Raw genomic sequence first — 21,862 nt, forward strand, 5'->3', positions numbered from 1 at the left:
GCTTGGCTTATTCGCGGCCATCTCACCAGTTGTGTGAGACAAGTTAATCGGGAATGCAGGATTATAGGAATTCAGATTGGCTGGATTTTTGGAAAGTTACTTACACAATCAGACGGTAGAAAATTAAGGCAGTTTTTGTGCGTCGCACAATTCATTCGGTAGTTGGGAGTTTCTGTTATGTCGGTTCGGGAAGAATTGCCCCGCTACGTATTCGGTTGGCCCACGTCATCTCGTGCTAAACTGAAGCCATCGTCACTAGAATCTTAGCTTCTTTGTCATTGTAACCTCGTGACACTCTTCCATGTTAGGACCTTGAGATTTTCTAATATGACACGTCGTTTAGTTTCCTGTCCATTATTCAGCCCTATTGTCAAGTCAGCCGCATTCTACGCTTCATCTATTTCTCCGGATCGAATCTGAAACTTTATGTATAACATTTGCATGATACATCGTGGCGTCAGAAGAACCCTGCCGCTGCACTATCTCCGTTCCTACGTCGTTAATAACACTCGCAAATAGTAACTCTTAATTCCGGCAATTATATACCTCCAGTGGAACAATGACGTTGTTGCACTCCGAATCTTGATGTATAAATGCCCGACGGCATAGTCGGCGCGTAATTCTAGGTGATTACATACGTTGTGTTACCTATAAAAAGTGGCCGATGTGTAACAGTTCTCTGCTAATGCACAGCATCAAATGCATAACAATTTGTTAAGGTAAATAGAACATTCTATTAAATCCCTGCCTTTAGGTTTTTTACTCCACCGGCGAATCTGAAAGCTCAACCCATTCTTGTTCCCTGGGACGGGCGCGGTCCGCCGTCCCCTTAGAGCTAAGCAAACAGCGTGGTAAAACTACCTAGGTATTATACGTAAGTATACATAAATATACATGCCCAGGAGTTATAAAACCATTAATAAACCAGATATTAGTGTGAATATACCGGAGTGACATTTCGAGGCCAAGAAATACTTGTCTAACTTAGATGAATGAGTCTAGTCCCTACATGCAGGTGGCAGAATGCGAACACGTCCCATGTCGAAAAAAACGAGTTCACAGGTACATAAGATATTTAGGCCAAGCATCGATCGTACCGACTCTCTGGTAGTCTTGCGTATCTTGCTCCTCCACTTGTCCTTGATCGACAGTCATATAGTCAAAGCTGGCTGGTTGGTGGGTTAATCATACCTAGGTAAGTAGGAACATTGTTTTGCTCATGTGTATTGTCATCTCCGTCTAGCGCGACGCTCGATTCCGGATTCACACCACGCGTGTTGTCATCGTAGTTCGATTATTCTCCCTTACACATAGTCCCAGCGCGTCGGGTCGCCGTGTTCGTTCTTGTGGGCCGTTTCTAGAGATCTCCCCTAAGGCGCTTTGTAGGGTTATGTGATCGGGGTCGTACGTTTCTTATTTAATGTGGCGAATCTTCTGGGTTAGGTATGGTTGTTGGGAGTTCTGGAGCCTTTTCAATTATTGAGGAACTTACCGAGAAGTCGGAGAGGTTTATACTATTACGGCAATCTGTGCCGTAAAAAGTTTGCTACCGAAATCGAAGGTATGTCTAGGACTCCAACGTGGCGTGACTGTCATTCGGCAACCTGACGACCTCACATGCGATGTCATCACTATTGCGGAGGCTATGAGTAGTCTGCGAGTATCTACAACCCAGGTCCATGGTTCTAATTGATATCTGCAGAGATCCGCGTTATCACATCTTGAAACGGACATTAAATCAGACGTCATCGAACGAAGACGAAAATATTCTTTTCTTAATGGGTAGATCTACACGGGCCGATCCTACCGCCCGGTTTGCGCCGTATACGGGAACGGCTTCCACAAAGCCTTGACGCCGAACCACCAGAGTTCATCTTGCCAGGTATTCCAGTAATGACCGCCGAACGGCGAGATCCGTGATATGGTCTTGATTCCTAACTTATCCAAAGCCGCTTGTAAATCCTTCCCGGCGTCGAACACAAGATCATACAATCCGTACGCCACGAATACCCCCTTTTTCGCTAACGCGGGGTTCTCCGCTAACGTCACGTTATCTACGTATGGACCTTCGGTCGCCGGCGAGAACATGCCGAACCAGTCGAAGTAATCGGTCGCGTTGACGTACATCTCGTACGTGAGCCGGCCGCCCCAGGATAGGCCCGCGAAGGCGCGGCATGAGGTCTCATTACAGACGTCGAGGTTCTCTTCTACCCATGGGAACAGATACTTCTGATAGTTCTCCCGAATGTGGATCGATGTCGGCAATGGAGCAAAATTTGACTGATTCCCCATGATGAAGCGGGGCAGACTGTCGTCCAGGTTGTAGAACGATGGCATGACTACGACTGTTGGTTCAATGTGCCCACCTACAATCAGGTTGTCGACGATGCTCGACATACGACCTTGATTCTCCCAGTCGTTGCCGTTGCCGAAGGCACCATGCGAAAGATAGAGAAGGGGATACTTTTTGTTGGGGATTGTGCCGTACTCCGCCGGTAGGTACAGCGCGAAGTGGTGCACATCTGGCGCGGGGTGGATCGATCCTGGCGATGTGTAGTTGACGGACTTGATGGTGCCACGGTACTCGGTTGGAGCCGAGAGTGCGTAGTCGAAGTTGGCGTTAATATCATCAGTTCCCTGGAATCGTGCGTCGAACGGCACCTGGAAGCTGGACGCCACCTGATCGCCTTGAACGTTTTGGAAAGGGGGTTGATCTGGGTCGATGACTAGCTGGCCGGTATCGATGCTACAGTTAGGAGCATAGTCGCAATTGACCAAGTATGCATAGCTATAGATGCCGGAGGGAAGCGGCGTCGTGTATGTCCACAGACTATCTTCACCCTCCTTGGTCATCTCATACGGCCATTGGTAGTCGGGATCCGGCGTCCCAGAATTGATGTAGAAGTCACCCGGGTGGTAGTCGTGCGGGTCATACCACGCACGGTTGTTTAACGTGGTGTGAAACTGATCCGTGAACGGCTCTAGGCCACCGCCGATAAGCACGCGGCTCGCCGTTTTGTTGATATATTGGAAATCTACTTCATAACCCGTCGGCCCCTTGTTTGTCTTTCGTACGATGACTGAGGCCGTAGCCCCTAGGGAGTATAATGCCACAAGGCTGAGGAGCCTGCGGTCGAACATATTGACTGCCCTTCTGGTTGGCCTGTCTTCCTAGGGACTTGTAGTCTCTTTTCACCTTATTTATACCCTTTCGCGTTGTCGCAATTGCTTTTATTCGTGGAATGACTGAAGAATATGCCGAAATGAATCCCTGAATAGAATCGTTCCTCGGTCCGCTGAAGGCCTACCGATCATGCGCCGTGACGGTCATCGATCCCGACTTGTTCGATCTGCTAGCCTAATCCGTATAGCTTTCTCGGCTGAATAACTCTCACGGGTCTGGCCTAGAGGGGAAGATCCATGATCGTCCTTCCGCAATGTGACCCTGAAGTTGGAGGTGAGTATGCCCTTGACTTCCCCGCATTCCGCCTCCAAGTGGCGTATAAGACACCTTCCTGTGACACCTGCATCATAGTATCTCTTATATAGACCTCACTAGAGAAAAAGCATTGTCGGACTTAGTGATGCCTACGTATTAGAGGATGCAACGACTGATGCTTGTCGATAATCTCGGACTTAACATTCGGCGTAATTATACGGTGCCATTCGAACTGAGTTTACCCAAAACTGCGCGAAGTCTTCGGCTTATGGCTTCGGTTCTCACATTCGCGAAGTAGATGTTCTAATGCGCTATGATCTCACTGAGCACTGCTGGTGGACGTCAGGACGTCGATTACCTAGGTGGATGAGGATAGAGTGTATAGGCGGATAGCAATTCCTTCATAATGATATTCTTGATATCGTTGGAGGGATTTATACGTAGCGTGATGTCGTCTAAGTGCTTCTTGCGGGTCTCGTAAAATCTCCATACGGGATTGGAATTGGGTTTCATGAGCTTCGATTCAAGCGCCCACTGGATCGTAAAAGGATATCGGCTAATCGTTTCGCTCAATATCCTATCTAACCCTCCCAAGACGTATAACAATGTCTTAAGCTATTATAGAATCTCGAATCTGTGCATCTTGGTCAATCCACCCTCCAGCAAACTCTTCGCCTCGCCATTCATAAGCCTTATGACAAAACAAGGGGCTATGTGGTAGTACTGACTCTCAACGTCCTGTACCCCCCTCAGCACCGACAACGTGTTGCTCCCTTTTAAGATGCACACTCGGTCCCCAACCTGGATCCCGCGTTGGGAAACACCGATGTATGGCCCTATTCGGAAGAGCATTTGGCGGGCCCCACGGTTCGCTTGCTGGAGATAGTCCAAGCAGATGTCAACAATCACTGCCAAGTAATCATCGTCTAGCTCCATTTTGGCACTACTAAGGCCGCTAGGGGAGTTATACCATCGACCAAGAATGTCATGCGCCTCGGATTGGTGAGCGGGATTACCTTCCGCTGCAAATGTAGCTACGAAAGAAGATGCGAATGCGTCTGCGTCACATGCTTCCAGCCCGAAGCTTTCTAGCTGTTCCCTGCGCTCACTGCCGCTCAATGGTGATCCGTCAGGGTCAATTTGTAGTAAAGTCTCCAGGAAACCTAGGGCCTTAATAACTCCATCCGCGTCGATGGGCTGGCCCATTCCGTAAGACTTCCGGCAGAAGAGCCGGAAAACTGCTTCGAGCGAGGGCGATCCGTCGACATAGGTAGGTACCTCTGAAACGAATTGTTGTATATACTTTCCTGTAGGATCAGACACCCGACTCATATCATCGCCGTATTCTTCGGCACTAGCGATGGGCCCTAGGTCCAAACCGTTCACGAATAGGGACATGTCGACAATTGTCGAGCCCTCTATACCCAGTTCAAACACAGAATGGTCTGCTTGGCCATCAGCGATTAATTCGCCGAATTGGCGATGCTCCTCGTAGACTTCCTGTCGATGGGCGGATAGCGCCGGAAAATTCGGTACCCACGAAGGTAGCTTCAAGTCCGCGCGGCCTAGGTAAGCCCGAATATAGCAGAAAATAATGCTCTTCCACATTCTTGTAAGAACCCAAGTTCCAATCTTGGAGCCAAGCGATAACATAATCGCGATATACTGTAGCGACAGTAGTCGGGGACGAGTGGGATCGGGAATATGCTCATGAGACCATATACATGGTCCTTCGGGTTTGTAGCTTGCAGCATGCGCCCGGCTACGGCTGCAAGTTGCCAATCAGTCTTGATCAAAGCTTGTTCTCTGCGGTTAGCCCAACTTGCGCCAGTATAGAAGAAGAATAAGATGGCGGCCCAATCTACGCGGATATTCTTAATAGTTTTCCAGACGCTTGGGCAGATGAAAGTTGGCCAGTCAATCCCGGATCTTCCCACCTCAGCACTAAGCGCCGTCGCTGTCTCTACGACCTTTCGTACTTAGAACCATGGAATAGCCTTAAAGCCGCACGCTATGATAGCTTTCTTGCCGAGGATAACTTCCTGGAGGATCCAGGTGCGTCTCCAGTACTTTAGCCTGGCGAAAGTTTGCACGGCATCCCAATGTTGATTCACGGAAGAGTCATCGGTAAGTGTTTCGTGTAACGAGGGGTGCCCACGTATCCACTCGAAAGCGATGAGTTCCTCAAGACAAAGGTGTATCCATTCGGTGTGAAGCACATGGATTGTATCAAAAGCAAGATGCGTCTTGGGATCGGATGGACCGAGCCAACAAATCACGAGTTCTGCGGAGGAGTAGATAGATCTCATCAACGGAACTTAATGGTTCTTTTCTTCGACATCAGCCTGGTTAATACATAAGGCGTCTGCCCATATGCGGAATCGATGCTGGGTATGCGGCCCTAACTCCTGCATCCAATGTTAGTGGACATTGCGAAGTGCAGACGCTAGGTTTGCTGTCACTGAAACACTATGTCCGTTGACGATTATACGGTTTGTTATGGTCGGGTCACCCCAGACATAAGAGAGAGCTGTGAATTGTGGCTTATCCTTAAGGGAAATGATTGACATGCGCCAGCGGATGTCCCCAGTGTGTTCATCGTCGATTTCGAGCAGCCGGATTTCGGACTTCGGATCATTGAAGCTCTCGTGGAGCGGAATGCTTCCGCATCGTTTGCTAGCCATTCCTAGCTCGCGGGATATTCCAGGACTTTTCGGCCCCGATAAATCGGCACATTGCCCATCGCTGCGTAGAGTACTGTACTCTTGGATTTTTGAAGGGCGGAACTTGAACGTGGTACAACACGGGTAGAATCCTACGAGGCTTGCAAGCTACTCCAAATCCAGCAAACGGGCTGCATATGCGATGCGCGTGCGGGTCATCGCCGCACACTCTACCAATACAATTCTCACGATGACTTGCAGGTGAATCTAGGAACGGTAAATTATCGGGTAGTGACATCCGTTATATCGGATCGTCATAGGATCAATTACCTTGCCAGCGCTGTAGTCGTCCCCAGACTTTTTTTTTTTTTTGTTTTTTTTATCCAAGGCCGTAAATCGCTTCCCGTGGGCGAACCACTTCAAGTGGTTTGGCCGGCGGCATTATTAGTCTCGCCGTTTCAACGTCTCGGATTGATTCATGGCTTCGAGACTAACCCGCTTCTGTTAATCCGGTTCACGACAATGATAATACAATAATTTCAGAACATCATTGGGGTAGGCTAGATATTGCCGAACGTTCGCTCGCAAGCTCATCTAGGCAATTGAAGAAAACTGAACTGAATATGGTAAACTACTTCGATACTAGTATTGTACAAAGCGCCACTGGTATATGGTAGGTACATACATAATTAGAGCAGGGTATTATTCATACATATGTACCATATCAGACCAATATACATTATGCCACCCCTTCAAATCTCCAGCCCCCTACGTCACCAAAACTTCAAATTATACCCATTCCCCTTCTCCAACGCCCTCTTCCAAGCTGGTCTCTCCAAACATCTCGCATGAAACTCCTTCAATCTCGGATACTTCTCCATATCAATCCACCCCCACTGGTTCGCCCAATCGAGATACCACAACGTCGAGAAATCCGCACGCGTCGGTTCCTCAGTACCTAAGAACCATTTCCGACTGCCCTTCCCGTCTTTCGCAGCGAGTTCGGAGTCGAGATACCCGACTACATGCGCGAGCTCCGCATCTAAAAACGCGCTGTTCAATGCGTACCGCACACCTGCAACCAGTGGGCGCACGAAGAATGGTGCGCGGCGGACTAAGAGCTCGAAGATAAGTTTCATCATAAGTAGTGGGCCTAATGTGGCGCCGCCCAGGGAGATTAACTGTTCCTCCCGGACTACATCATCGTCTTCTGTCCCCTCACCCGTGGGAGATGAAGGGATACGGAAACGGCCCGCTTTGTCGTAAGTGTTGAGCAGCCATAGTGTAATAGCACTGCGCTCGGTTATCACGCGGCCGGAGGGTGTGACGAGTGTGGGTGATTTGCCGAGGGGATGCACAGCTTTGAGTTCTGGGGGCGAACGCGCTGCTATGCGGTTGTGAAGTACCAGGTGGTATTCTATCCCCAATTCTTCCAGAACCCAGAGAACAAGATGGGCTTGTGAGTCCTATATTTGTTAGTTTAGTAGTGCTATGGCTCCGTGATGAGGTAAAATCTGACTCACTTGTAAGTAGTGGAGAGTGGGCTTGCCGTCCGCCATTGTCGTGAAGTTATTCTCTGAAGTAAAACTACTATTTGGTATATATATAAGTCTGAGAAGATGAGATGTTTATTCGTTTCGAAAACACGGATGAGTTGTTTATATAGGTATGGGGGAGGTGATGATCTCCAAGCTGAGACTTAATGTGTTTTATGGGATATGTGCGTTACGTAATCGATCCATCATAGCTACCTAGGTAGGTATCTTTAACACGATGCAAAGAATAGAACCACCGAACCCCCTCGGAAAGACTTAGTTTCCGAAAGTCTCCGGGAATTTCTAACTACTTAGATAGGTAGATTAGTTGACATCGATGGATACCTCTATAGAGCTTCACCCCTGAATGCTACGATGATTACTAATGTATTCCTGCTTATCCCGTTTAGCGCACGGAGCTGAGAGCTAGGAGCTTCAGCAACTAGACCTGAAATGGCATGACTAAAACGTCTCGTCTCGCAACATTTGTCCTTCCTCGGGTATTCTTTTAACATTGGAGTCATAATTCTGGTGACCGCGATTATTACCAATCGAACGGTATTATGTTTCTCCCGAGTTTCTTACTACTTCGATGAATGGTGAGGCATCGGCGAACGCCTTGTCATGTACTATGGTTCTACTCAACTTCACCCAATGTAGATGTCATTTTAAGGGATTATTGTGAAAATATCGAATCGAATCAAGTCACTCAATGGAAATCATTACTTCCGGGTAGCTGAAGGACAGGGGTTGAAAACCTTCCAGGGCTGCTTCCTGCTTCTATCGTGTCTATTGACATCTGGAAGAATTCATCTATAACGTCCAGTGGCCATACAACTAAACGGAAGGCCAACACATTATGGGTCTAGTGACAGCTTTCCGCCGAATCCCTTAGCGGATGTACTCCAAAACGCCGAACATTACCGCCTAAAAAAACCTGTGTCCGTAAAACCCGTAGAATACAAGCAAGACTGCATTTTAAAGTATTCGTTTGCCATCCTGATTAGGATACTCTCTGTCTTTTAGGATCCGTTCCTCCGCCGCCATTTACGCCCTGGGGAGGGCCGTTCGTCGTTACTTCCGTTAGTGGCGTCCTATTGCCTGCCTCGGGTCCCGATGGAGCTGGCCGTTTGACTGTCAATGGTCGATACTGTCCCCTATTTGCTAAAGGGCTTCCCACACCGCCGGGGGCACCAATCTGTCTAGCATGGTTCATCGCGGGGCTGCCGACAGCGCCCACGGTCGGTCTGCTGGGACCCGAGCTAGATGCATTAGAGAAGCCACTGGCGGCTGAAGAACTTGTTGAACTGCGTTGCGGGTCTTGATCTCTCTTGACGGGTGGAACATGCTGTCCGGTTCTTGATACCGGCTTGGAAGAGTTGTGATCGATACCGGGCGTTTTTCGGATCGAAGGACTTTCTGAGCGAGGGTCGAATAACCTAGCGCCCTGTGGTGGGACGATGAGAGTATCTGGATCCGCAGCCCCCGGCGGAGCCTTAATAGACCGGGCTGAGAAAAATGAGACTGGCTCCGTTGGTGCCGCAGCAGTCGGCGGTGGGGGGTTCGTTCTACTGTTAGTTGCTGCTTGCTGGGCTGCGTTGTTAAAACTAGGGGGTCTAGGATGTTGCGGATTAGGACGACCTTGAAAAGGGACGCCCGGTCGCTGAGGTGTTTGCTGAGTCGGAGTTTGAGGGGGTCTAGAAGGTTGTACAGCCGGTCTCGGAGGTGGTTGCATAGGCCTTGAAGCACTGTTTGTAAATGAAGTATTGCGATCACTGGTATTACCGGCAGGTAAATATTGAGACTTCTCATTTGAATTGGTTCCATGAGAGCCGGGTAACACCACCTCGTCGGGGTGACCCTCGTCTGTAACTCCAAAATCGGCCATATCAAATTCCCCAAACTCCTCGTCGAGCAAGTCCGAAACTACAAGTCCAGAACATCAGCAGCCGCCCAATCAATTTCGTCGGAATCAAACCCACCATGCGCCGTCATCTTTTCCGTACCCTTGTCCACACTTTCCTTAGGTTCGACCTTTACAACATCTGCCTCTTTCTTGGCGAAGTGCGAATGGCGATGCAGGTTCTTCTCGTCGAATTTAACAGGCCCGACTTTCATCTTAGTTACCTTAGATAGGTACTCTTTGTCGTAGATGCAGTTACCAAGAACATTGCCGAAATTCCGCAAGGCTCTCTTGAGCGCATCTGTGGTCCCCTCCTTCTTCGCTTTTTCAAAGGCAGCCGCCTTTCCTTTGCAATTCTCGATATGCCCATATCCAATATCCTCGTGATACGTACCATCGCGTAACGTTACTCGAATTATAACGGACAAACCAAGGGAAATCTTAAAGGTTTGGGGATTTTCGTCTACGAAGTCGACTTGGATATTTTGGATGCTAGAGGACCAGCCATTGAATCCGAAAACCTCATTTGCGAGATTGATACATTTCTCGGCGGCGATGTAATGAACCTTCTGACCAGAAGGACCACTGCGTGCTGAAAGATATTCGGGACCTAATTGTTTCTCTAATCGCGATTGTAATGTAGCGATCTCGATGGCTGTATATTCGGATATGTGAGGTTTGGCCTCCTCGAAAGGGTTGGATATGCCGTTGTGCTGTTCCCCCGGCCTAATAAATATTACATGTTAATTCAAACGCGTTCAAGTAAAATACCCAAGTAAATAATAGAACATACGCTGGCATCGCTGCAACAATTATGAATGTAGATTTTGTGTCATGAATTTCGCGAGTATGCTCTGCGGAGCACACTCAAAAAGACGGGTGTGGATATGAGGAGGATTGTATATCGTCAATTTCTTGAATTTTGGGTAAAAGAGTTGTTGCTATTGGAAGGTGACGCGAGTAAATTGAATTGCGTGGTGGCGTACGCGACCAGGAAAGGGAAACGTCTTAGGTACTTTCCCCACACTATCATTACGTAAGAAGCAGGCAGACACCAAGCCACATGACCAGCTGAGCTGATTACATAATGTCATATGTAGTTTCCCCCCGCTTTTAGGTTCGTGCCTCTAGTCAGGAGCCGCAGTCTTAACTTTGACTTCCTTCTGCAGACCTACATATATACACTATCGCTGATCCAGACAGATAATACTATCTACCTTGGCTGTAGCTTTTTAAAATTCTTTTTCTTTCTTAAGGTAACATAAGAACCTCAAAATTGAGATTATAGAATTGAACAGGGGTTCTCCAACATGCATCGTGTACGGGACCGAGAGGATGAGACGCCAAGAAGGGCATGACTGATAGGTATATGGATATGGATATGAATGCGACGTAGGCGCAGCAACCCTTACACCTCAGCCTTGCTAACATAGAAGAATATTTTTAACCTTTCTCATAATTTTGCCAACGTTGCCACGAAGTCAGTCTGAAATCTATCCTCTCTGTAGACGTGTTCAAGATGAGACTCTTGAAAATTCGCAGCAGTGGGGCTATAGAGTTGACTGGTGAGTACACTAACAACGCCGACATCCCTCGGTACGCAATCCTCTCCCATACGTGGGGCACCGACGATCAAGAAGTCAATTTTCAAGATATTACCAGCGGCGGGGGAACATACAAGGATGGATACCAGAAACTCGAATTCTGTGCCCGGAGAGCGACCGCAGACGGAATTCGTTACTTCTGGGTTGATACTTGCTGCATCGACAAGACCAACAGCGTGATCTATAACGAAGCGATTAATTCCATGTGTCGCTGGTATAAGGGTGCGCACGAGTGCTATGTCTATCTAGCGGATGTACGAGGGAATTCTCGGCACTGGAAGTCTGCCTTTCGGCGCAGTAGATGGTTTACTAGAGGTTGGACGCTGCAAGAGCTCATCGCACCCAAGTCTGTCACATTTTATGGATATGACGAGGTCCGTCTAGGGAGCAAGACCGGGTCCCTAGAAAAGCTAATTCACGACATTACGGGTATCAATAAAGCTGCTCTCCGAGGGGCACCGATGGATGATTTTAGTGTGCAAGAACGATTCTCCTGGTTCGGTAATCGCCAGACTAAGAAGGAGGAAGATGCGATTTATTCACAATTGGGCATATTCGGAGTTTCCATGTCTATGATCTACGGCGAGGGTGAGGACGGTGCTCGACAAAGGCTTCTGGACAAAATTGAGAGGCGGGAAGCCCTAAGAAAAAAACAAATTGAAGGGACGAAGGGAGGTTCCAAGGCGCAGAGTCGGAGTCTGCCTAATGCACCGGCTCAGGCATCAAACCCCGCCCTCTCCAATACTCGCAGCTCGCGGAGTGATAATTGCCCGGGACAACTAAAATGGATACCCCTGGAGAAGATGAATTGGATCGTCAGTTTGCGTTGCGAAGTGTGCAATTGGTATCAATCACAAAAAATGGCTGGTCTGAAATATGTCACATCAGACGGGCGGACGTTAGATGAGCGCTTCGTTCTAGACCGTTTTCACTACCACCAAGGGCCCCCTCTGCGCGAAGCATCGATCTACCGTTGTTTTGTCTGTGACAAAATACTGTCCGCCAAGAATGGTTTCTTCGACAATGAGACTGCCCAAGGGAATGTCTGCAAGCATGTACGAGAACACAGCTACAGCGAGCTGGTTGGCACATCCAAATATTCACCACGACCATCTCCCAAGAATTACAACACGAACCCGAGTATTTCAGATATATTACATGGCTTATTTTAAATCTGATTTTTAAGTACTTGGTGTAGTAAATAGGGGTTAATGCTACCTGAGACCTTGATTGGCCAGGAGGCTAAACAGCGTGTTCTATCTACCTTGGTATTTTACAATGAAAAATATATTATCTCAAGCCGAGATAGGGGAAGAGGATGAAAAGTGCGCGAGGCTGATACTGTTACTTTCCAAGCAAGTAATGTTGGGTGCGTACCCGGGTAGTTACAGGAGGTTACAAGAGGTGTGTGGCTACTGTGGAAAGGGCACCTGCCGTCATACAACTTGAATCATGCCTATAGAAAAGTACCTATGTACATCTAATTATTTATAAAATTCATATCACAAATCAATCAATTTATTGTGCTATTGCCATTTACATACATGTAGGGCTTGGGGCAGCTGTTACGCACCTAGGTATGTATATGTATAGGTGACCATTCCTCATTGGGGTATGAATCTTTACTTGAAATTATTTTTTCACCTATAAAATGGAAGTAACTATGTACTTGTGTGTTTTATTGTAGGCTGATTTGAAAAATAGAGTTTGGAAATATCTACGGAAGGTGCTGCCACAGCACACTGCAAGGGTACAACTACCACAAATCACCCAGGCAAAAGATCAAAAACGTCAGGTACGATCAATGTATTTTTTTGAAGAAAAAAAAAACAGTTGCACTGATTTAAAGTTAGGTTCGTATGCAACCAATTTACTGATTTGCGATTGATCTCTCGTCCCCCACCATTTCTACAAATACCTGACTTCGTCTAATTTCACACTTCCTCTTCTTCCTCTTCCTCACAACAACACAAAACTTCGAGGTATGTTACTCAAATAATAAACCTACCAATACCTAAATATTCCTACATCCCTACTCATATAAATACACACTCCTCTACATACTTTTACCAACATTCCTACACATCCCAAAATTCCTACATACTAATAATTTCACGCCTACCCAGGTACCGAGTCGTCATAATGTCGAACACCGAACGAAGCTCTCAGTTAGTTCCCGCTAGTCAGCCAACAGCAAATCCCCCCGATTTCGTTTTTCTTGCTTCGATTGGTTGTCACTACCAAGTTTTCATTAAAATCTACCTGGATTCGCGGAGGGTCTTTCTTCCAAGCTCTTGCCGGGGCATGTGTTGGTGCCAGAGACAGTTGGCGTCAATAAACCTCCCTACTTTGGACAGGGGCACCACCCTTTGGCAATCTTCATGGGAGGGGGAATGAATCGGTTAATCCTCACTTTCGTACTCCCCCTTAAGTTGGGTTGGATTCTTGGCATCATTCTAGCAAGTCATCGGGTAGTACCGATGCGGCCCGACAGTCACTTTCTCTCTCGCGGGTGGCTGATGTGGATTGGTAATCGTGAGGGGGGTCCCTCCGGTAGGTCGAGGGAGACCTACTTGGGGGGCTGGGGTAGCCGTCAGACTCCAATGATCAACGTGCGCATTGCTTTGCGGGGCACCGTATTCCTGGGATGAGTGAGGCCAGGAAATCTTAGCATTATAGAATCTCGAGAGCATGACTTACCGGCAAATTCTTATATTTGCTGACGGGGATGGATACCACAGGTTTCACAACGCAACGGCCAATCAAATCCACTTCAAGTCATGGCAGACTATCATCGTCTTATTGAATCCTCCTTAGACATCCAGAAGCAGCTCCTGAAGAAGTTTGAGGTCGAGCACATGAAGACCAACAAGAGTCTCGAGGATTTTAGGTCCGTGTGCATCCAGAAGAACCGCAAAGAGATAAAGAATGCGAGCAGAATCGAACGACTTGAGAGAAGCCAGGTAAATTTTGAACCAGTAATTCTTTTAGGGAGCTCTGTCCAACTCTCGAACAGCATATTCGTGATCTTGCATTCGTCGCCATTGTCGTGGCTATTTTCATCGCATACATCATTTGGCTGTTTTATGTTTACAGCAAGTATATGGTCCATTTGGTTCGGCGGAAGGAAAATGCAACTGGATATTTGAGAGGTTGGGGATTGAATGATACGTTTTGAGCAACTGCGCAACTTCTGGAGTCATTACGTGTGTACCTTCACTCAGATTACTACTCATATAAGTGCCTAGCTACACGGTAGTTTCGGAATACGAAAATATCCTCTGCCTACCTATTACAGGCCATAGTGTGACCGAATAAAATTTTGGTAACACCTGCATCCCCTTTGTATCTTGTTCGCGATCGTTCAAATTCTGATTGTTTATTTGTTGAGGGTGTCTATGGATTAAGTCAAATATCTACCCAATATTGTTATAAAGGGAAAGAGAATGAATGATATGAATTGATAATGCCAAATTTACTCCTGACGAATTTGTACAAGTTGAAGAAATTGTGTGCTCATGTTAAAAGTGCTTTTAAATTTGCTTATTCACTAAGACTACAAAAGGGGGCCTGGAAGAGACCTGTTCCACAAGAAAGAGGGTGAATAAAAAATAAAAAAAGAGTTGAGGCCCCGCCGAGGATTGAACTCAGGTCTCAGGAATATATAATGTTTTATCACTGCGAAATGTTAGGTCCAATTATTAATAATCTGCGTTTTGTAAAGGAACTTACAAATCCTGCGTGCTAACCACTACACTACGCGGCCGTTTATCTTGTGATGCCAAGACCACTGGATTGCTTTTAGTCAACTTCTTAGCTTATATTCTTTAGTCAGTATCCATTCGAATAATCGGTGGAGTCTCTAGTATGAAAAAAACTAGTCCCTATGTTCGTATACCATGCTGTGTTTCGGGAGTATATTCACGAATAACTATCGACTCTCTAACCTGAACTATTCCCCTATTTTTCGCCTCCGTTGTTATCGTCCTTATTTCCTCCCTCATCTCTTTTATCGGCAGATTTGTCACTCGCCTCCTTCCCCTCGTTACTCTCCTTGTCCTTAGTTTCTTCCTTATCCTCCTTGCTTTCGTCCTTATTTTCTTCCTTATTTTCTTCCTTATTCTCCCCCCTAGTTCCCCCTACATTCTCTCCCTCGACCTTGTCCTTATCATCTTGATTCTCATTACCCTCTTTACCACTCCCTTCGTCATTGCCGCCCGTGTTGTCGTCCGTATTGTCGTCCGTATTATTATTATCCTCATCACCATCCTCATTGGCAACCTCATCATTATTGCTGTCATTGCTGTCATAACTTTCCCATTCCTCCTCCTCCTCCTCCTCTTCTTGCTCTAAGTTATTCCCTAGCTTTCTTTTCTTTCTTTCCCTTTCTTCTTGCGCCCTCTTTTGCTTCCCTTCCAACGCTATTCTCATTTGTTCCTCCTGCGCTTGCTTCTTCGCGCGGAATGCGGGAATCTCTTCTGGTTTTAGTGGAGGCTTAACCCGAGGAAATCTCCGCGCGAAACCTTCGCCTACCTGGAGCAGAGTATAATCCTCATGGAAAGGGCCGGGGTTACCGTCGCGGCGGGGGGATACAAACTCGTCTGATTCGGACGATGATGGGCGTTTTCTTTTTTGGCCTACTTCCTCTTCCTCTTCATCGTCTTCTGCTGGAACCTGCAAGCGGTAATCGTCCAGGGCCTCCTCGTACCTTGTGAGCTTGTCTTCTGCTACATTGAGATGCTGCTGAGCGATAGCTTCGTCTACCACCATATTTGCCCAAGCCCCGCCGATATCACGATCCGATAAATTGGCATACTGGCCCATGTTGTCAGGTCTTGCGTCCATACCTGCTACCAGTTCCTCAGATCTGTCGTAGAGTGTATTGGCCTCTCTTATGATCGCCTCCCCTTCGTCGAGTATAGCATGAGTGATGCCATCGGTGAGTCGATATGTCTCCCATTGTTCGAACCGAAGTAGAGCTTGTTCAAATTGTAATACCGATTCAAACCCGAGGCTGATTTGGCGGCTCTTTAGCCTGCGCAGTTGCTCTATTGTTGGTTCCTCCATCGTAATCCACACCTCTGGTATCAAATAGCCTAAGGGTGTAATGGTTCGTAGAAACTGGCTAAATTACGAGTACGAAGGACTGAAAGGCTTAAATGAGAATCGATACTTATTGTCTTTGTTTTCTAGGAGAAAAGTAGGTTGTTGGGTATCTCTGCTCCGCATCCAGGGACAAAGAAACCAGACGTTTCCGGTATATAACTTAGTAGTTTTAGGTGTGGAATGGCGTGTATCTTTAAGCCGGGATTACTTTCTACCATCAGCAGCATTCTAATGCCTACATTTACGCGCCCACGGCACCTTTATAATAATGCAGTTACCGGTCGGTTTCCCAGACAATGTGTCATTGTCTCTTTATAGAACATCCCTGATTATATAATGAAAGTGATACCTGATAAGAAAGAGTTAGTAAATGAAGCCATGCGTTAAGTACCAAGGCTCGATAAGGTTGCTATGTTATGTTAAGAAGATTGAATTAAATGAGAAAGAACAGTACCTAGGTAGTCAAAGATCTTGTAATGAGGAATTAAGGGTACAGGGCCCCATAGGAATAACTAATGGAACTCCAAAGAGCCTTAACAGCATTGCTTGGTAAGTGTAATGGGTAATCACCTGCTAGTTGTGGTATCTGCTTGGAATGTAGGTACATGTTAGGCTCAGCAAAGCTAGACTAGGGGAGGGGGGACACCTGAACTTGTACCTATCTACCTACCTACCTAAGGTACCTAGGGAGGCGAGTGTGCCCCTAACCAGCTCTGTGTGAATAAATAACAGTGGTGGTCTCATCATTGGGTTTAACCCATCCCAGTCAACCTCATGCGGACTCTCGAGGCCTACCAGGCTCCAGCACTACCACCGCGATGTTCCTCAGCTGGCTATATCCTGCACCTGGGATCGTTCTTCATTGGCAAGTAGTGATCATATCGGTTTCGTCACCACTAGCATGAGAGTCGCATATATTGACGTGGCGTCTCTGACGGGGAACATGTTCTTCCTATGCCTGCAAGAGATCGGGTGGAAAACCAGATTTCCAATACCCTGGTCAAATTTGCTTTTGAATGACTTCCGAAGCGTTTAGTCCTAAATCACCCGACTTATTCGCCCATTGGAATGCGGGAACTGGCTTTCGCAAAAGTTATCAGCTGCGCCACCGCGACGCCATCGGTCAAATTACCTACAGAGATATTTAATGATCGACTCTTACAATGTTGTGCGACCAAACGTTATCGGAGTTCGTTTTAAGAGGCGCCGTGAACACCCCCTCATTTAGGAGCGACCGTCTCGAACTTATCAACGCAGTCATTTGGCTCTAGCTGTCTTCGTGGCCTTGCGAATTGGTGCACTTCGGGTGACATGGTTTCTGTTTTAGTTAAGCTACTTGCTGTCTCTTTTGTTGTCGATGTTATATGCGAATAGAGCAAAGACAAGGAGAAGGCACAGACCTAGGTCGCTCAGAGTAGTAGATTAGTGCTTCCGCACCGTGCCCCTGACGCTAGGAATATCAATTCAAATAGTGGCGAATTTCAACCAATCAGGGTACAAGTGTCCCTTAGGTTTGAAAAAGGGCGTGTAACTCAGTGGTAGAGTGCTCGCTTCGCATTGTTCCAGTGTCTGACATGCGAGAAGTCCAGGGTTCAACTCCCTGCTCGTCCATACATTTTGCCCAATCATCGACTTGGGTAGAGTAGATCTTTTTTGTCCCCCTCTTTTAGGATATTATTACCGTGATCCGTTTTCAATAAACCGCCAATGCACCATAATACAGTGTATAAGTACAGTGTAGTGGCTTTTCGCACTGTGGGGACTAAATTTACAGGGCTATGAGCGCTGTAATTACAGTAGGCTTTAGTAGGGTACTAAGATACACTATAAACATGCTGTAAATATAGGGTCTTACAGGGCTCAAGGCCCTATAATTATAGCGCATTACAGCGCTCAACTAAAATTCACTATAAATTCACTGTAAGTGTCCTGTTCTTATAGTGGATTACAAGGCTTTGGAGCCCTGAAAATATAGCGCTCTATAGGTGCCCACTGTAATGTGCTGTAATTATAGCGGAATATAGCGCTTCGAGCCCTGTATTTACAGTGCATTATGGAACCCCACTAAAACGCCTTGTAATTACAGCGCATTACAGTGGATATCTATAGGGCGCTATAAATCAACCACTAATTTTCTAGTGGGATACGCGCTGTAATCCCCTGTATTTACGGGGGACCTCAGCACATGACTCCCTGTAATTACAGTGACACAGTAAAATACGCCACCACACTGTAAGTTCGCACGGCGTTTTGGCGCATTGGCGGTTTTATGCTTATTGGACCGCCGTAATTATACTGAAATGCTTGTTTGGATTAAGATATTTGGTGCGGGGTGTTACCCATAAAATTTTGACATATCCGGATTCCCGTTCACTGGAGCCCGCATACGCTATATGTTGTGTATCTGCTACCCAGGTCTATTGGTGGTCAGATAGATAGTGGTGGCAAGGGTTGGGATTCTACCGATTGGATATTCTAAGGGTTTATATGAAATTGCCTGGCTGCCTAGGTACGGTAACGGCGAGTAAAGAAGCAGCTTAGAGTGGTATTACCTACCTAGGTAGACACACGTAGCTTGCATAGGGCTAAATAGAGTGGGGATCCACGCCGGTTGCAGGGGTTCGATTCAGCTAGGAGAGCTATAGCAGGGCGTTTTATGTACTTCTCAGGTCATCAAGCAACTCCGTAAACGCACTCTTTCCCACCCTCGCGAGGCTTCGCATCTTCTTTCCCTAAGGCAGATTCCCAAACAATATTATCATACATGGGTACTTTATAGGTATCAAATGGTCAAGACTTTGATCAAAGAAATCCCAACTTGTCAGCCGGAACCACTCAGCCAATGATACCCGAACACAACCAGCTCCATATTACCCCGATTATGCACGATCCTATGTGATCATCAGCTTGATCACCCGACAGAAGCATCTTTGATCTAAGCCATGATCAAACACCCATCAAGATGTATTCTTAAGCATAACGGTGATCAAAAATATTCTCGCTCATGCCGCTGGCTATTCTTCGATTGAAGTAATTGGGTACTCTTGGGCACTCTGGTTCGCGGGATGGGCCAATAAGGCATTCTAGCAAATGTATAGTAGGGAATTGTCTTAATAAATCTCAAGGCTAGCAAGGCCTCTTACACCATTGTCTAAAATGAATACCCGTGTCATAATATTGTTCAGTGAATCAAACGCAACTGCGGCATATACAATCAATGGCTTCAAGTCGGAAGTTAGAGCGACAGGATGTCTCGTGGTATTGTGTAAGTCATGTCATTATCCGAGCGTCTGCCTAAGCTTGGAAATTGCTAATCATTCCTAGTGCCGTTGTCCTCACGGAGAGATGCCCGAAAAGCTTGTCGATGGGTGTGTAGAATGTGGTCATATGAAATGTGCCTCTTGTGGGAGGGAGCCGGAGCATCATATATGGCCCCCGAAAGTCGGCGGGGATGAGGCTCTGCATGGGACCCATCAATGGATCAGCGAATCCTCAACTCGTATGGGGGATACAACTGTTGCCGAACCTTTCTTGAGCCTCTCACCTCCCAGCAAAAGAGCCTCAATAGGCACTTTTGACTCGGTAGCTCAGACCCATCCAAGCCAGAGTGAAGTCACCTCCGAAATTTGGCGTAATCCAGAACCGGATCAAAGTTATGAGGGCGGCGAATCAACACCCCGTACCAGTTCCCCAGATTCTCTTGCTCCGTTTGATAGTATCTTAGATGCTAACAGGGATGCGGGTCCAACTGTCTCCTTGTTCAAACACCAGGGCACTTCCGACTTTCAATACTACTTTCCAGGTCACACCAACACAGTTCCAACATTAGATCAGCCCTATCCAGACGTGGGAAATATACCCGAGGAAAAGTGGCCCAATGAAAAAGGCGCGTGTCAATTCGAATCCCAAAGTTGGGATACATCTCGCAACTATATATCTTCCCTTGAGCCTCCTTCTATGGCAGTTGAGCCCACCTGTGTCTCTCACAGTAATCAGCAACCCGCTCTTTGGACAGACTATTCATCCATTACTCAATATCCAATCCACTCGCTTCAAATACCAAGCATTGGAGATTTATCGCATCCTGATGAAATGCCCTCAGCACAATATTCTTCGTTGCCCGGACCTGCATACTATGAAACGGGACACCGCCATCAAGCAACAAACAAGAGAAAGCTCTCCCAAGACGATAATGAAATAAAACATACGGACAGAGTCGCTGGAGCTTGCAAAATATGTTTACCGACTACTAAACTCAATAGGGGTGGGCCTCTTGCGTGTTATTTCTATAAGCGCAACCCAAGCGGTCATCCAGGTTGCCGTCATAAAGAATTTCAAGAAATTCGCACCTTGGTGCAGCACCTAAAAAGTGCTCACAAGTTACGAGAGCATCATTGTAGGAGCTGCTGGGAATCATTTAAGGACCGTGAATCATTGGAAGCTCATTCGAATTGCCAAGGGGCGGGCGGTAGGCCTGTTGATGAACTGCCCCCCATTCCCAAGCATAGGGGGGACCCTAAGAAGAAGTGGTACTATATTTGGAAGAAGTTATACGGCGAAGACACCCCGCCGACGTGCCCGCATCCTCATCCTGAACATGACCTCTTCGACCCATTCTTCCAATACCTGGTAGAGAGAGAGGTTACGTATGTTCCCCAACTGAGAGAGTTCTTCTCACAATGGGTTTCGGACACGGGCGCCGGCTAAATGGCATTCGGTAGGGATACCATTTATACTCATCCTCATTTGTCGGGTTCCCTAAATGAATCCCTCGGGCATCTATCGAGAATATAGACGACGTGCACGCACTAATTCCCCACCCCTGAAACGGATGCCCGTCAGATTTAAATTGTTTGGAACCACGGCAATGTTGAAGATTCAATAGCCTTGTCTATTTGCTATTCATCGCGGAGAGGAAGCAAGGATGGAGGTGGAGGCATTGGCATAAATCGGCTGTTGGTTTCATTACTTTGGACGACTGTTGGATGGTCTTATCAGGGACGGGTAAGTAGCACTATGGAAAGAATATATAAGGCCTCTATAGATGTTCCATGCTGACCCCTGGAATCGCCACATAGCATGTTTGCATCACCACAGCTATTCTATGTGGCTATTTTCCTCCAGCATAGAGGCCTTCGAACGTAGCGGTTGTTGTATCGATACCCTTTGTTGGGGTTCGTGAGGAGACATAAACGTATACCTAGGTTTCTATATAAACTATAGGGAAAACACGTAAAGCGGACAAGGAAATACAGGAACATATCATGTTGTCGGATATACAATGAGGGTTGTCGTATACCTACTCAAGCGCACACATAGGGTTTTTAAGATAAGGGATGGCCTCTCCTATTATATACTATCTGACAAAATATTGACATAATGCTTGACTAGTACAACTTTCGCAGCCAGGTTAGTAGCACCGTCACCTGGATCTGACCGTACTTAAGCAACCCCCGAGTTTCCGCCTACGGCCTTTTTTCTTTCTAGGAGTTGAGGCCTTTGGCCCACATAGCCAGGTAGGCACTCTTTCAGACATACAGTTGAGTTGTCTGTAAGGGGATATTTCTGCAAGGATAGTTTGGTATTTACTTTATACAATCTATGTGGTTACG

The 21,862-nt window shown here is 46.9% G+C and overlaps 8 protein-coding genes and 2 non-coding genes across 10 annotated transcripts; 4 read left to right on the top strand and 6 right to left on the bottom strand.

Annotated features, from left to right (window-relative positions):
• Positions 1-1,803: 1,803 nt before the first annotated feature.
• F4822DRAFT_427938 (carbohydrate esterase family 1 protein) lies at positions 1,804-3,141 on the bottom strand (the record flags this gene model as incomplete). The annotated part of the gene is made up of 1 exon (XM_051460825.1): positions 1,804-3,141. The coding sequence occupies one exon, from the start codon at positions 3,139-3,141 to the stop codon at positions 1,804-1,806; it is 1,338 nt and encodes a 445-aa protein (XP_051315367.1).
• A 916-nt stretch (positions 3,142-4,057) lies between these two features.
• On the bottom strand, positions 4,058-6,123 carry F4822DRAFT_427939 (uncharacterized protein; the record flags this gene model as incomplete). The annotated part of the gene is made up of 4 exons (XM_051460826.1): positions 4,058-5,104; positions 5,164-5,383; positions 5,450-5,723; positions 5,931-6,123. 4 exons carry the CDS (start codon positions 6,121-6,123, stop codon positions 4,058-4,060), a joined length of 1,734 nt encoding a protein of 577 aa, XP_051315368.1.
• A 567-nt stretch (positions 6,124-6,690) lies between these two features.
• On the bottom strand, positions 6,691-7,993 carry F4822DRAFT_398907 (uncharacterized protein). Its single transcript, XM_051457737.1, has 2 exons — positions 7,626-7,993; positions 6,691-7,568 (listed from the first exon to the last, which is right to left on the bottom strand). The coding sequence occupies exons 1-2, from the start codon at positions 7,659-7,661 to the stop codon at positions 6,876-6,878; spliced, it is 729 nt and encodes a 242-aa protein (XP_051315369.1). The 5' UTR covers positions 7,662-7,993; the 3' UTR covers positions 6,691-6,875.
• A 101-nt stretch (positions 7,994-8,094) lies between these two features.
• F4822DRAFT_398909 (recombination protein Rad52) lies at positions 8,095-10,521 on the bottom strand. Its single transcript, XM_051457738.1, has 3 exons — positions 10,334-10,521; positions 9,620-10,266; positions 8,095-9,563 (listed from the first exon to the last, which is right to left on the bottom strand). The coding sequence occupies exons 1-3, from the start codon at positions 10,339-10,341 to the stop codon at positions 8,641-8,643; spliced, it is 1,578 nt and encodes a 525-aa protein (XP_051315370.1). The 5' UTR covers positions 10,342-10,521; the 3' UTR covers positions 8,095-8,640.
• A 388-nt stretch (positions 10,522-10,909) lies between these two features.
• F4822DRAFT_398911 (heterokaryon incompatibility protein-domain-containing protein) lies at positions 10,910-12,657 on the top strand. Its single transcript, XM_051457739.1, has 2 exons — positions 10,910-10,932; positions 10,977-12,657. Exon 2 carries the CDS (start codon positions 11,060-11,062, stop codon positions 12,314-12,316), a length of 1,257 nt encoding a protein of 418 aa, XP_051315371.1. The 5' UTR covers positions 10,910-10,932; positions 10,977-11,059; the 3' UTR covers positions 12,317-12,657.
• Positions 12,658-13,924: 1,267 nt separating this feature from the next.
• On the top strand, positions 13,925-14,322 carry F4822DRAFT_427943 (uncharacterized protein; the record flags this gene model as incomplete). The annotated part of the gene is made up of 2 exons (XM_051460827.1): positions 13,925-14,107; positions 14,161-14,322. 2 exons carry the CDS (start codon positions 13,925-13,927, stop codon positions 14,320-14,322), a joined length of 345 nt encoding a protein of 114 aa, XP_051315372.1.
• A 448-nt stretch (positions 14,323-14,770) lies between these two features.
• F4822DRAFT_t58 lies at positions 14,771-14,910 on the bottom strand. Its single transcript has one exon. It is a non-coding gene; the product is annotated as a tRNA-Thr (tRNA).
• A 194-nt stretch (positions 14,911-15,104) lies between these two features.
• On the bottom strand, positions 15,105-16,211 carry F4822DRAFT_427944 (uncharacterized protein; the record flags this gene model as incomplete). The annotated part of the gene is made up of 1 exon (XM_051460828.1): positions 15,105-16,211. The coding sequence occupies one exon, from the start codon at positions 16,209-16,211 to the stop codon at positions 15,105-15,107; it is 1,107 nt and encodes a 368-aa protein (XP_051315373.1).
• Positions 16,212-17,771: 1,560 nt separating this feature from the next.
• F4822DRAFT_t55 lies at positions 17,772-17,861 on the top strand. Its single transcript has one exon. It is a non-coding gene; the product is annotated as a tRNA-Ala (tRNA).
• Positions 17,862-19,467: 1,606 nt separating this feature from the next.
• F4822DRAFT_427945 (uncharacterized protein) lies at positions 19,468-20,957 on the top strand (the record flags this gene model as incomplete). The annotated part of the gene is made up of 2 exons (XM_051460829.1): positions 19,468-19,515; positions 19,575-20,957. 2 exons carry the CDS (start codon positions 19,468-19,470, stop codon positions 20,955-20,957), a joined length of 1,431 nt encoding a protein of 476 aa, XP_051315374.1.
• Positions 20,958-21,862: the final 905 nt, after the last annotated feature.

The sequence above is a fragment of the Hypoxylon trugodes genome (genome assembly GCF_022578975.1).
Source record: "Hypoxylon trugodes strain CBS 135444 unplaced genomic scaffold F4822scaffold_4, whole genome shotgun sequence".
Lineage (NCBI taxonomy): Eukaryota > Fungi > Ascomycota > Sordariomycetes > Xylariales > Hypoxylaceae > Hypoxylon > Hypoxylon trugodes.